This window comes from Urocitellus parryii, chromosome 6, assembly GCF_045843805.1.
Source record: "Urocitellus parryii isolate mUroPar1 chromosome 6, mUroPar1.hap1, whole genome shotgun sequence".
NCBI classification, from domain to species: Eukaryota; Metazoa; Chordata; class Mammalia; order Rodentia; family Sciuridae; genus Urocitellus; species Urocitellus parryii.
The window spans coordinates 157054674-157070333 of NC_135536.1; the positions used below are offsets into that span (position 1 = coordinate 157054674).

Below are 15660 nucleotides of genomic sequence, written 5' to 3' on the forward strand. Positions count from 1 at the left end.
CCGAAATCAGCATATCCACTTTGACACCACAACCAAGACTAAACAACAAAACTTAGAATGCAGAAGTAACTAATAGGTTCCCCTTTTTTTAATTTTAGTAACACTTTAGTAAAAACAAGCCAAGAGTCTTAGTCAACTTTTGCTTTGTTGTGTTTTGTAGTACTGGAGATTAAGCCCAGGGCCTTGTACACACTAGGCAAGTGCTCTACCACTATGTCCCCCACTTTTATTTGATGAATTAACCTGACAAAATGAACCCATATGATTGGAGTAAATGACAGAATCTGAGTACTATTTTGGCAACCAGACTTGCAAACACAGTTCCGTGGCAAGCCAACTACTAGGGCCTGGTTTAGGCAACATAAACAACATAAACCAAAATCAGGGAACTAGAATCTACAGTTTGAGTATTAAAAAAGAGTAAAAAACGGAATACATACGTACATTTAAACAAATGTCTATGAGGAGACTGGCATTAAAGTAATTTTTCCTTGTACTTAGCACACTTCATTAAATCTATCCCTCAAGCTGAAACATGCAGCCATGGAGAGCACATCTGGGCACCTGCAATGGGGATTTCCCACAGAAGCCACTTGTGTCCTTGTCTGTCCTCAGTGTCATCTCCTGGACTGCACAGTGCATATTATAAACAAATGAGACTGAATGGTGCTCTTTCCCTATTCCCTGCTCTGCCCCACTCATCTCCCTCAGACCCTACAGGACCTATGAATGGCTCAGTCTGCACACAGGGTCCAGTCACAGGGATAGATGCTTGCTGAGAAGACAAGCATACAGAAAAAGATTATAGGCAAAGCAGTGGTGATATTCAGAAAAGCATAAAATTAGAAGCTTCACAAAATCAAAGGCACCATTTTTCACTCAACTCATCCCAGTGATTTGCCAATAAACATGTGAGTTAACTTAAAGATGTGTATTTGAAAGTTCATTTTTTCAGCTCTTTTCAGTATTTCTATATAGTTAGTCTTTCAAGTTCACTCAATATACAGAGAACATAAATAATTAATGGCAACATGATCAAGTACGTAGACCCTAGGCCTACCCAATTACTAAACACCCCTCCTCACTAAGAGAAACTCCCATTTGCTCTCACATACATGCAACCCTAATCATGTGAGGCCCAAGAAAATAGCTCCCGTTCAAAGGAAGGCCACTTAGGATTAAAACAAGAGCAAGAATAAGTTAATAGTAGGAATGGACTAGGTTGTTAAATCTTCCAGTATCTACCCACCTACTCACACCAGCAATCACACACTAGGTAATAATCAGGAGGTTCCTGCTGGAATGGTGTTCTTTCACAAAAATGCAACACAGAAAAGAGCTTCTGTCTGGCAGCTCTGCTACTACTTCTACACATTCCTTTTGGAAATATGTCCTTCAGAGCAAGAACATAATGCTCTTCTTCCAACTCTTTCTCACTGTCAGAACATATCATGGGAGCCATACAGCAGCCTATAAATGCAACAGGCATGCTGCTGATGTAGTCATGGAAAACATGCACACACTACATGGCCAGTTCCATGCCTTAACTACATGGTTAAGGCAGGCAAACCACCTTTACCAGCCCATTCTTCACCACAATAGCTGCAACACTCATTGGCAAAGCTCGGAGACTCTCAAAATAAGAATCTGCCCCTGTTTGAAGTACAAGTTTAAAAACAATTACTGAAAATCCTCTCTTCTTTTCCTCCTAAAGGTCAGCTAAAATCTCTAGGCCCCTGGGAGGCCTTCCCAGCTCAGCACAAGAGCAGTGGCATCAGCCTTCTCAGAACTCCAAACTTTCTCAGACAGCACAGCCACGACCTGCAAGGCACCATTCCTCATCAAACACCACTCTCCCAGGAACACTTCCCAAGGCACGGCAGTGAATAAGATGCAGGGAGCATAAGTTTAGGAGTGGTGTGGACAAATGAGAAGCAAGGAAGAAAGATGATAACAGATGGTGCAAAGTCTGTGAAATAAACTACCAAAGCAGCATGACAGTGACTGGGGAAGCACCCTTGGGATTGAGAGGGTCAGAGAATCTCCTCCTCTGAGGGGGAAACACTAGAACTGAGACAAGAGCCAGACAAAGAAAAGACTTGCTTGACCTGTTCTCAGATTGGAGAGGAGGCAAGAGAAGGTACAGAAGATGGAGTGAAAGATGTCAGAGACCGGACAGCCACATATGCCGGGTTACTGGGGCTTTGGTAAATGATAGGAAGGAACTTAAATCATCATCAAAAAGCATTTGAAGGAAAAGCCTCAACTGCATGGCACTGTGACATTCCCTAAGTTGTCTTGCATTGATATGCCGTTCACCATTACTGGCCTTTCAGGTTTATATTGCCCTAAATCTATTCCCAAAAGCAAGAACTGGGTGGCAGCACTTTTTTTCCTCTTTCTTATGGTGCCCAGCATACCATCATCTCACAGAAAGACACCTGATGCATATATACACAAACACACATCCATACAGGCATACAAATACAAACACACATCTATATAGTGTTCATTTGTGCAGACGGTTTTAAAAGCCTATATTTAAAAAACATCTGGCCAAAAGAACCATTTTTCTGTAATGTAGAAACTTGCCAAAAGAACCATTTTTCTGTAATGTAATTGAACCGTTCATAATATAATAGGGAAATAAAACACTTAGAATTAAAAGCTTGGTTGATAGAAACACATGTTTATCTATCAGTAAAACGAATTTGGCTGTTCTCTTCCTATCAACACAAAAGCAAGCCAAATAGCTATTTCCTGTAAAGGGAAGCCCCTCTATTGAAAAGGAAAAGAAAAAGAGGCCATAAGCAGACGCCAGCACCAATCACCAAGGCCTCTTTTATGCCTGCTTGCTGCCACCTACTGGAGAGCTGGAGGACAGAGACCTGTGCAAATTTCGGGTCAGAAAATGTATTAAAATAACTAAAATTGGACAATTGGTGCATTTGAACAGAGACCCCACTTTAGGATTCAGAAGCACCTAAAAGTATTTTTTAACTTAATAAGTCAACACAGCATTTTAGAAGTTTGGACGTGCCTATTTGGACTTGTTTTCTATTTTTAGAGTTGTTTGGGTTTTTATTATATATATCTCTCAGGTGTAAAACATGATGTTTTGGTATACATAGTAAAGTATAGTTAATTAAATTATTTATTCATAATCTTGCATAGGTACCTTTTTTCCTGAGTCTTGAGAATACCTAAAATCTATTCTCATAATAAACTTCCAGTGTATAATATGATATTGACTACAATCTTCATGTAGTACATTACATCTCCAAATTTATCATCAAAGATAACTGCATCTTTAACCTAAACAAGAAAATAAGGGTAATAATTTAAAGAAAGTTGAATATCCCAAAAGTTTAATGTATAACTAGCATTTCCAGAAAAATATTTAGAATGAAAAACAAAATGTTTGACTAACGAAAATTTTTCTAGAGCCAGTCAGGGTGACATATACCTGTATTGTCAGCTATTCAGGAGGTTGAAACAGGAGAATCACAAGTTCAAGACCAGTCTGGAAAACTTAGCAAGACCCTATCTCAAAAATTAAAAGGGCCAGGGGTGTAGTTCAGTGGTAGAGTACTTTCCTAGCTTATGCAAATCCCTGAGTTCCAGCCCAGTACTGGAGAGGGGGAAAAAAGAAAAACCCAATGGGAATAAGATGGATGAGTGAGAGAGACAGATTGATTTGTCTGAGAGATGTTAGAGGGCTTATGCAACTCTGCTGAAGGTAGATGGGACAGGCTCCAAGTCCAAGCCAGTCTGGCTCCATAGGGTGCATGCCCTTGCAGTTGTCACACAGGGCCCAATATGCACAGGAGTCCCTTGGTTTAATGCTCTGCTATCACCATCTTGAATTGTTTTTATTTTCTTCAGTCACATTGCCTTATTTCTCAAAATACCACAAAGTTTATAATCCTTAATTAAAAGAAGGAGTTTTTCTCTAAGTTCCAAAGGAATATCAATATGAAGGATAAGAAAAAAACAGGTTGCAGAGCTGGGGTTGTGGCTCAGTGGTAGAGCATTTGCCTGGCATGTGTGAGACATTGGGTTCGATTCTCAGCACCACATATAAATAAATGAACAAAATAAAGCCCCATTTTAAAAAAATAAAGGAATTTCTTTTAAAAAATAGGAACGAAAAAACAGGTTGCTACTTGGATCAAGTGGTACAAAGGAAACCATCTTAAAAATCTTGGTAACTTTTGTATAAGGGGACTCACTTTCATTTTGCACTAGTCTGGCCCAGGGGAAGAGGCTGGCCTCAACACAGAAAGGGAAGCTCTACTACTATAGTGGGAGGAGGTGATAGAGAAGCAGGGTCAATGCCACCCACTGGCTGCTTTTTCTGAAAAGCAGAAAGAGCTATCTGCCATGATGAGCAAAAATACAGACAAGGTGGAGAAGGTCAAAATTCATGTACGATGGAGAAATCTGACAGACTCCACCTTAACCAGGTATTAAGATTAACATCACCTGTAATAAAACAAATCAACATCATGTACTGTTGGGGCCTGATCTCCTGAAGTCACAGAGAATGCGCCCTGAAGAATCTTAATGCAGAGTTCCTGTTTATTAGCTAAAGCCAAGGAGGGTGGAATGCTGAACACGGCAGGATGGCAATAACTCCTCACACTAGGTTAATTCTTGCAGGACACGACGACCCCAATTAAGGAGAAAAATAAGGCCCAACTATACTACCTGCACGTACTTTAGGTGTATGTTTCCTGGCATTTTATGAGAACATATCCTATTTTGTCTACTGGGGAAAATGTTTTCTTAGTACTAGCAAACAAGTTAGTTGTTTTCAATATGTAATGCCATAGTTAAGACTTAACTTCACACTGCCCTATAAAAGATGTACTATGCAAGAACAAAGCAGCCTCCCCTGCTCCCCCCCATAAACAAACTGTCAATTTTAGAACTCAGAGTCTTCATGCATAATCACAGGACCAAACATTCAGCAGTAGTTAATTTGCGGCATGTGCCTCCTGATATAATGCACTAAAGACACAAGATCACTTTTGTGCTATTTGATATTCCTCCCAAAATGCACAACACCTCAATGTAATCACAGAAAACCCAAATGGGGACACATTCTACAAAATAAATGACCAGCACTCTTGAAAAGTGTCAAAGTTTTGAAACACAAAGAAAGGCCAAGCAACCGTCACAGATGGGAAAAGGGAAAGGAGAAATGACAACTAATTGCCACATAGAATTTTGCATTATCCTAGAACAGAAAAAGGACAGTTAAAGAAACCTAGTGAAGGACTGGGGCTTGGGTTCAGTGTCAGACCACTTGCCTAGAATGTGTGAGGCACTGGGTTCGATCCTTAGCATTGCATTAAAAAAAATAATAATAATAAACTAGTAAAATAAAGGCATATTGTCCATCTACAACTACAAAAATTTTTTTAAAAAAGAAACCTAGTAAATTTCAAATGAATCAATGTTAATTTCGATGACTATCATTCGACTACATTTATGAAAGACTTTAAAACTAAGGGAAGCTGGGTAAAGAATATATGGAACTTGGGCTGCGTTGTGGCTCAGTAGCAGAGCACCTGTATGGCATGTGTGAGGCACTGGGTTCGATCCTCAGCACCACATAAAAATAAATAAAATAAAGGAATAAAGGTATTGTGTCTGCTACAACTAAAAAAATGAATAAATAATATGTGAAATTTTTTTTCAGCTGTTCTGCAAGCCTCAAGTTATTTTAAAATGAAAAGCTTACATATTCATGTGGATTATTTTCATTTGTGATTTTTTAAATGCTATTAATAATTCCAAGACCCTCAGTCACTACCTTGGAAGTCTAGCACTACTCCATCAGTCATTGATAAACATTTCTTTGTCAATACAAAGTGTCGGTAACAGAAAAGAAAGGTTCTAGTCCCCTTAAAAAATATGTCTTTGTACCAATCAGAGCCACGAATTTCTACCATGTTTCCCCCACATGAAAGCATCATTGCACAACATCGTGGCAAGGCACAAGGGAGAGAAGCAAAGAAGGAAGAACAGGAACAACCCTTTGGTTCCTACTTCTCTGCCCACCAGAGCCACACGTCTCTATCAAATGAGTGCATTAATTAAAGCTTTTGAAAATGTGTTGCACACAACGAAACCACACAGGTTGCAAGGATTATTTCGCATTTCCTTTCTCTATCTTAATTACGCTTTTGCTGAAATGTGGGTCATACATTGCTTTAGAAAAATGAGGATTTACAAAGAACCTTGGGTAGCACATCCACCCATTCCTGGCACAGAACCTGCTCCATATAACTATTCTGAATGGGTGAATCTGCCAGAGCTGTGGCTCTGCTGCCACCCAGTGGCAAGCATATGTCATAGCACCTAGCCCAGGAACATCCCAGAGGAAGAACTAAGGACATTTTTTGTGTTGTCCCAGCCTACCACATCTCAGGAGTCAACAATGCAAACATGAATTATTGGGAAGATAGGTATTAAAATAAATATGAGAGCCAGGTGCGGTGGCACACACCTGTAACCCCAGCATCTCAGAAGGCTGATGCAGGAGGATCACAAGTTCAAAGCCAACCTCAGCAACTTGGCCAGGCACTTAGCAACTCAGCAAGACCCTGTCTTTAAATAAAATATTAAAAGGGGTGGGGATGTGGCTCAGTGGTTAAGCACCCCTGGGCTCATTCCTCAGTACCAAAAAATTAAATAAATAAATACATACATACATACATACATACATAAATAAATAAATAGTGATGGGGTTGAAATATATAAATAAATAGTAACAAAATACTTCCTCCAACTTAAGACTGAGGACTGTTCCCAAGACTAAATCAAAGCCAAGACATGTTACTGGTACCCAGGAGACTGACCCCTGGGCCCCCAACTTCAGGCTTACCTGCTTTGGGTCAGAGATAGCAGCGCCAGGAGCAGGGGATTCCAGTTCTATGGTCACAGGCCCATCATTCTGAATGTGTACCTGCATATAGGCACCAAACTTGCCATCTGAAAGAACAATTCAAATAGTTTTAGAGCTGGAGATCCAAGGCTACCCTATCTATAGAGCACATCTATGTCAATGCAATCTGAAACCTGAGCCGTAGCACCAGCCAGTCAACACAGCACAAGATGGCTGGCCCCGAAATGAGGGAAAGGCAAGTTTAAACAGCAAAAGCTTCCACATCCCAAAAGACTTGGCAAGAAAATAAAGGTCTGGTAACACCAAGGGAGAGAAGAATGGGGGCAACAGCATGTAACATGGCAGGGGGGTAAACTGGCCTGACCACTTTGGGAGGTAATCTTAGCATCCTATCTAGTAAGGCCCCTCCACCTCCAACCATGGACAGCTGTTCTGCTCTCAGGCCTGTTGGACTCAGGCTGACCTCATGCCCTGGGGTTTCTCAGATACCAGACCCAACCTCAAACTCAGTAACTTCTCAAGCTTCTGCTCCTACCACAACCCTACAATTTTCACCACTGATTTCTTCCCCACCTAGTTTCCTCTCTCCAATGATCCTTAATCTCAGAGTGACTTAACAAAGTGGGCACATCAATTCTTGGTCTTCTTGGGCCCACAGTAAGTAAGTAGTACTGTAAATTGTACTAGAACCACCCAAGCTATCACCACTTTTATATGCAAAATTACTCCAGTTCCTTCCAGGGAGCCAAATATGCCCAAATACTGATGACTTTTCGTGACCTCCTATCAGATTAAAATGGCCATTCAAACTAGCAGAGCTTTTGTTTTACAACCATGTCAGACTAGCTAAAAAGACATCAGCTGGGAAGGAAATCATGTGTTTAATTGCATGCTAAAATTATGGCTACAATTAGTGGCAAATTTCAGCCGCTGCACTCCTCAGGGAGGCTGAAGGCAGACTCAGGAGGAAAGGAATTATTTCCGACCTTGAGTTTCTGTTGCCAGGATATACGGCAATGCTTCACGGTGTTTATCATTTCAAGTAGCAAGAAATTTATTTTCTTTTCCTGTTTTTCTTCAGTTAACTACAGAACTATTATCTGAATTTCCATTTGTACACACAATAAATCCAAAGACATGTTTTAAGAGGCCTTAAACTGGTAACATTTTTTTCCAGTCCAGATCAAAGGGTAAAGTCTCCAAGAAAAATTACACTAGCCAGAGAAAATAAATATATTTTTTAAAGTAAAAGACAAAAACATAGCTACTAAACTACATCTGGGCTCCTTCAATGATATAATCAAGTTGTTAAATACAAGTCTCAGGGTTCCACCCAGGGCTGCAGGATAATCACATGTCAAACACATTTATGCCACATGTTTCAGGCAGGAAGACTCCCAGCTGGGGTCCTAGCAGCCACAGGCTGGTCTCCAGCAACAGCTGTCTGAGCACACCCCAGCACCCCAGCACCCCAGCTGGAAGCCGGCACCTCACTATAGGATTCACCACTTACCTGCAAAGGCTAGTGTCCACGCCCATTTGGACAATGCCAGACTGGCTTTCCCCTCTCTCCAAAAGACCCACAAACCTCCTCTCCATGGTTTTGTTTTTTCCAGGACAACAGCAGGACAATCATCCTGGGGCAGTTACAGCGAGCATGTAGGAAGTCTCAGTCACTATTATCATCACACCTACCACTGTCCCTGGTGGCATTTGGGCAACTGGGGACACCACAAAAAAAAACTATAGCAAAACAAGCATGCTATCGAAGAAAAATGGGGAAAATTAAAGGGGTGTGCTGTTGCTTCTTGGCCCAGTTACAATCAAGCCCATTTTCTCTTCAGAACAAGGGCATGACCTGGGGCTCAGCCTACCTCCGAGGACTGTTAGGGAACAAGGAGACTCGAGTTAGCCCATCTGAACACATCCCTTAAAAGCAGCTCTTCACTACCAAGGAGGCACAGGCTTCGTCTCTGTTCTACTTTCAATATGTCCTGTACACACTGAACCTGAGCAGGGAAGAAGGGATTACTACTGGAAACCCCAATACTGGCTACACAGGCCGGGGACATGAAGAAATCAAGCAAAGGAGTGGCACTGGCAGGGAGCTCAAAATAAGCCCATGGCCATGCTAGGGTCACCACCCAGCCGCAGGAACTTGATGTGGACACACAGGATTAACCCAGAGAATGTGGGAGTGACTCTGGTGGGCTGCTGGCCTCTGAGACGGCTCTGTCCTCAATCAGAGCTCCTTCTATGGAGACAGGCGTGCTCCTTGGCATTCCCAGAGGATGTGACCAATGCCAGTGTACCACGCTGGGACAGAGATCCCATCACAGTGGCAGATGCCAGCTCCAAGGGGCCTGGAAGGAAGAGGCAAAGGCTCTGCAGGCTTCAGCAGAGACCAGAGGCCCTAGAAAATATGTTCCTCAGAGACTCAACTGGGAAGATCAAATCTGACAGCAAATGGGAACATTATAGACCCTTTAGGCATTGACAGCTAAGTTTCTCAGAATGTGAACACCCCACTAGGTGGGCAGCAGAACCATGGTCCAATTTCATTCCACACAGTCCTGGAGGGGTCTGGAATTGTGATCCTAGAATTTTGTGGCTTCTCCCCATACTCTGGTCTCCTCATCTTCCCCCACCCGCCACCAGCTTTTAGATAGCTTTTTTTTTTAAGTTATTATGTGCATAAAAGGAAAAAAGCAAAGAACAAAGTCATCCAGTTATAAGCAGCTTACGTAGATGTGTCCCTCCAGGTCATCCATATACATAAGCAACATCCCATTTTGTGTGACTGAGATTACAGTGTGTATCATGCTTTTCCACATATCATGAATATTCACCAATTCAAAATCCCAAAGCTACATGAGTATTTTTGATAGCCAAGAATACCAACTCAATCTGTTACATGTTCTACTCATCTTGAGGTGCTCTGCTTGGCTCCACAGAGGTTCAACCATTTGAGGGAGATATACCACAGGGCAGCAGATATCTCAGGCCTGTAACGTCAAGGTACTGGGGAAGGGACAGGCCCTGTGGCCCAATACCAAAAATGCCTAATCACAGGAGACCAAGGGTACCTGTCTCTAAAGAGCCAACCTCAATCCCAAACCTAAGAACAGAAACAAATATTTGAATGGGAAACACCTAGGACCAAAATTCACCTTCAACCAAGAGATAAAGTTCCCAACTGAGCTTAAATTCTGAGATCTTGGATTCAGGACCATCAAGGTAGCATAATTATTGCATAAATGGAGATTCAAGGCAAGGTTTACTCTGACCATCAGGCTTTGCTCAGGCATCTCTAGTTCGCCTGGGCCTGGCATTATTGTGCCTCAGGTAACTTTGTAAGAGGCTGAAGTCTGCCTGGTCTTCTAATGGAGACACAAAGGAACTTGTGCAGGGATACTGTAGTGTATGAGGCCCCAAAGGACCTACAAGGACACTTGTGTGACACAGCGTAGCTGCTGAATAAACCCAGACTTGACTAAGCTCTCCATCAAGAGCAGCCAAATAAGAAACCAGGTAGGGTCAGGGGCAGTGGTGCATGACTGTAATCCCAGTGACTCAGGAGACTAAGGCAGGAGGATTGCAAGTTCAAGGCCAGCCACAGCAAATTAGGGAGACCCTCAGCAACTTAATAAGACCATTTTGGAACAAAAGATCTTTTTTTTTTTTTTTTTTTTTTTTTTTTTTTTTTAGTGCAGGGTATGTAGCTCAATAGAAAAGAGTTCCTGAGTTCAATCCCCAGTGAAAGAAAGAAAGAAACAAGCCAGCCAACTAACCAACCAACCAATAAGGGAGACGGCTTCTGAGTTCACCAGGTCATAGGATTTGATTTCAGACTTAAATTTCTCTGGACTTGATTAAGATACAGAATTTAACCTTGGCCTGTAATTTCTCCCTGGGACTATGACAATGGGAAAGGATCTACATTCAAATTCAGTGCATGTCCATGTTACTGGCATTTGATGAGCTTCTCACATATCTTATTATTCCACTGTATTAAGATATTTTACTTAACCTCACTGCAGAACCACTTCGGGGCTGGGCTGGGCTGGGCAGAGTGGCTGGAGGCAGCACGGAAAATGGCCTAGGGAACAAATCTTCACAGTTGGAGCAAAGTGGCCTTGAGGGGCTTCACAGCAGGGTTTTGACCCAGGTCAGAGCTTCTGGGGGCAAAAAACATACAACAGAAGCAACCTCAGAGAAGTTTCAAGGTGGACTGGGAAGACTAAAATGACAACCCTCCCCTGAGCAGGGAACCACCACAGCAGGAGTGAGCCTCTGCTCAGAACTACCTTCTACCTGCTCCTATCCCCACCCAGGAAGAGAGCCACAGTCCTTAGAAAGGCACAGAACTCTCTTCACTGCACCTCCCTCTACACACACACACACACACACACACACACACACACACACAAGGAGTTGTTCTAGTCATTACTGTTGAGAAGTAAGAGACAATGATCCTTAAAATCTTTCCCATCTTAAAAGTATGTTACCACTGCAGCATAAACTTCTGTGGGGAGGTGGCTCTCTCAGGCTCCAGTATTGGGCACAGCTTGAAGGAAGACCCAGCTGGAGGCAGGACACCCAGGAACAGACTGTCAGAATCATTCAGATGAGAAACGATGACAGCTTGGGCTGGGTGCCTGCAGCAGAAGGGGCATCCTGTTCCCAGATTCTGCATGTGTGTCAAAGGGGAGGCTGAGAGGATCTGCTGATCAGGCTTGGGGAAGAGGAATCATGCAAAACACTGAAGTTTGGGATCACAAGTTCATTTATTAGAAAATAATACTAAAACACTAAATGAAATAAGGAACTAGAAGAAGAAATCAAATAAACCACACAAGAGAAAGTGAAGATGATGAAATCAAAGAGTGAAGACCAAAGCAAAACAATGAAGTAACAAGCAAAAAAAAATAAATAACTAGACTTAATGAATTAACTAAAGAGCTAGTTTTCTGAAAAAATATAAAATCATTTGGGGGGGAGAAAATGCAACTAAACTACAATAAGAAAGAGATATGATTCTAGATACAGAGATCTTTCTAAATCATTTTTTAAAAATCTATAAATTATCTTCAAGTAAACTTGAAATCCAGATGGGATGTAGACTATGGACAAAAGGATTTGAGGGGTGCTAGAAAACTGACCAACACAATAGCCAAGGAAGTCCAGTCCTCAGGGTTTTACTAAAAAGTTCTATTAGAGCCAGGAGCGGTGGCGCACACCTATAATCCCAGCAGCTTGGGAGACTGAGGCAGGAGGATCGTAAATTCAAAGCCAGCCTCAGCAAAAGCAAGGCACTAAGCAACTCAGTGAGACCCTGTCTCTAAGTAAAATACAAAATAGGGCTGAGGGTGTGGCTCAATGGTCCAGTGGCCCTGAGTTCAATCCCCAGTATCAAAAAAAGAAAAAAGTTCTATTAGTACAAATAATTCTTGTGTCATTTAAATTGGTCCAGACAATAGGAAAAGATTACAAGCTTTCCAATTTATTCTACATGGCTAGTATTGCCCTACTATTGGACATGAATATAGGGGAAAAAAGTACAGGCCAATTTCTCCTTTGAATACATAGGCAAAAGTTCTACATGAACACTTAAGAAATCTCTTACAGGCATATGCCATGGCCAATAAAGGTTTAATCAGCATGCTCATGATCAGGAAATATATTCAGTAAGTTAACCCTTAGAGGAAAAAAAAAAGGCTGGGAAAAAAAAATCAACTTCCATTCCTCTTTAAAAATAAAGCTCTTACTTAAGGAGCATGGGAAAGCCATTTCTTTAACTTTAAAATGACCACATAGGGACCTCTTTTTCCTAGAGTCACATGCAGAAAAAGTATCCTGAACAATCTTCCTCTCCCCCAAAGCAGCAAAGCAAAACATTTTTTTGTTGGATGTGGGGGAAAAGGTACACTCACACATTGCTGGTGGGACTGCAAATTGGTACAACCACTCTGGAAAGCAATATGGAGATTCCTCAGAAAACTTGGAACCACCTTGACCCAGTTATTCCACTCCTGTATATACCCAAAGGACTTAAAATCAGCATACTACAGTGACACAGCCACATCAATGTATATAGCAGCTCAATTCACAATTGCGAAGCTATGGAACCTAGGTGCCCCTCAACAGATGAACAATTAAAGAAAATGTAGTATATATATACACAATGGAATATTACTCAGCCATAAGGAAGAATGAAATTATGATATTTGCCAGTAAATGGATGGAACTGAAGACTATCACGCTAAGTGAAATAAGCCAATCATCAAAAACCAAAGGCCAAATGTTCTTTCTGATATGCAGATGCTAACACACAATAAGAGAGGAGTGAGAAGGAAAGAATAGAAATTCATTGGATTAGACAAAGGGGAATGAAGGAAATCGGGAATGGGAATAGGAAAGACAGTAGAATAAATCAGACATAACCTTCCTATGTTCATATATGAATACACAACCAGTGAAACTCCACATCATTGTCAACCACAACAATGGGATCCTAATTAAAATAAGTTATACTCCGAGTATGTATAATATGTCAAAATATACTTTACTGTATGTATAATTAAAAAGAACAAAATTTTTAAAAAGCAATACTTTTTTAATGGGGCTGGTTAAACAAATATCTCAAAACTATTGCGAAGACCATGGGTGGAGACTATTAGAATGGGTGACAGTGTGTAGAATTACAAGATATGTGTATAATCTCAAAGCATCTCCATACAAAATATTTACCAACTACAGAGAGGACAACAGTAACTTGACAGGGAGAAACATGTCAGATAATGAGACACGTGGACATCATGTACTCCCTGATATAGTGCCCTAAGAAGAGCACAAGATTACTTTTGCAGCATTCCTGCCCAAAATGCATAACCCCAACCCAATCATGAGAAGACACCTGGCAGCTGCACACTGAAAGGTATTCTACAAGGAATTGAAAAATTAAGTAACTCATCAAAAGGGGTTTGGTAGGAAAGACTAAGACTGGGGAATCATCTCATATTGGGGAAGACTAAAGAGATGTATCAACCAAATGCAATATGGAATTCTGGATTCAATCCTGGGCCAGAAAAAGGATATGAGCAAAACCCATATTAAGTCATAATAAGTTCAGTCCTAATGAGTTGTCAATGTTATTGCCCTGGCTTTGATAACTGTATAAGATGTTACCAAGGGAAGCTGGATTAAAGTATTCTATATGTGTGACTTTTCTATAAGTCTACTGGATTAAAGTATTCTATATGTGTGACTTTTCTATAAGTCTAAATTATTTCCAAATAAAAAGTTTGAAATATAAATACTTATCAAAAATGTTCCAGACAGTCAACATTTTAGTTGGTTCAATTGAAAGTAGGTTTTTGTTCTGTTTCATTTTGGCTTTTGGTTTTGTTTTGCCTAAGCCACTAGAAGACTGGCATGACCACCAACTGAGATGGGGAAGCCCACAGATGTCATGGTCTAGGTCAGGAAATAAGAACATGAGCTCAGTGTAAGACATGCTAAATTTGAGAGATCTCTTCAATGCCCAAGTGGAGGCAGCCAGGAAGATGGGTCGGAGTGTGGGTATGGGAATCTAGCCTAGAAAGAAAAAGTTTGAAGTCGTGACATGCAGATGATCTTCAAAGCCAAAAGACTGGACAAGATCACCACAGACTGAGTGTAAATGAGGAAAAGTCAAAGAACTGAGTCCTCCAAAGTTAAAAAGATAAGGATGGCAGGCGAAGGGGGTGGGGTGTCAGGGTGTAGCTCACTGGTAGAATACCTGCCTAGCATGTGCAAGGCCCTGGGTTCCATCCCCAGCACAGAAGGAGAAGAAAGATGAATAGGAGAGAAAGAAGAGCAGGAGGCAGAAGAAGGAAGAGGTAGAAGAGACATTGTTATCAGGGGCATGGAGACTGAAAAGAAGCTATCAGTGAAGTACATGAAAGGAGTGAGTGTGGAGTCTTTGAAGTCCAGTGAAGATATTTTTTTAAGGAAGGAGGAAGTAACAGGATCAAATCCTGCTGGTGGGACCAATGAGCTGAAGACCAAAAAACTGACTCAGCAAAGAGAAGGACCAGAGCCCTTTTCAAGGGCAGTTCTGGGGGAAGAGCAGAGCAAAGACTGGTTGGAGTGAATTTCTGAGAGAATGAGAATTAGAGACTGACAGTTTACAAAGCCTGTGGTGCACTGGAGCAGAGCATGGGGAAGAGCTAGAAGGAAAGGTGGGACTCTGAGAGGGTATCCCTAATCTGGAAAATGAACAGCATGTTTACAAGTAAAAGGGAACAACACAGGAGAAGAACAACAACTGACTCAGGAAAAAGGGAAAGACATACCAGTTTTGATGTGCAGTGCAAGAGTCAGCCACTGGGTGGCTCCTGGGCAGATGCTGGCAGGTAGAGTTGGGGGAACTTTTGGAAGTTCTCTTCCAGTTTTCTCAGGGAAATCAGTACAGTCAATAGCCAAGGGAGAAATTAAGAGATGGGGTACTGGTAGTTTGAGGAGAGAGAACAGGCACAAGGAAGAGCAGAATGAATGAACAGGTCAGTGTATTACAATTCCTCGGCAGTGCCGTAATCGCAGGGCATGGTCACGACTTGAGACTAGTTGGTAATGATGTTTTCTTCAGCCACATTCAACTGTACAGGTGCAGATGAAGATGCAGAGCAGACAGAGAGCTGTATTAACCAGGGCTGGAGTTCGGCCAACCAAGGTCAACAAACCTTAACTAAATTTTGTAAGAG

The 15660-nt window shown here is 41.6% G+C and overlaps 1 protein-coding gene across 1 annotated transcript in view; it reads right to left on the minus strand.

The window, feature by feature from the left end:
• The window catches only part of Dtd1 (D-aminoacyl-tRNA deacylase 1), a 203888-nt gene that overhangs the window by 151528 nt on the left and 36700 nt on the right, over positions 1-15660 (minus strand). The window contains exon 4 of the mRNA XM_026400693.2: positions 6896-7002. Within this exon, the coding sequence (XP_026256478.2) occupies positions 6896-7002 (107 nt within the window). The remainder of the gene's footprint in view (positions 1-6895; positions 7003-15660) is intronic.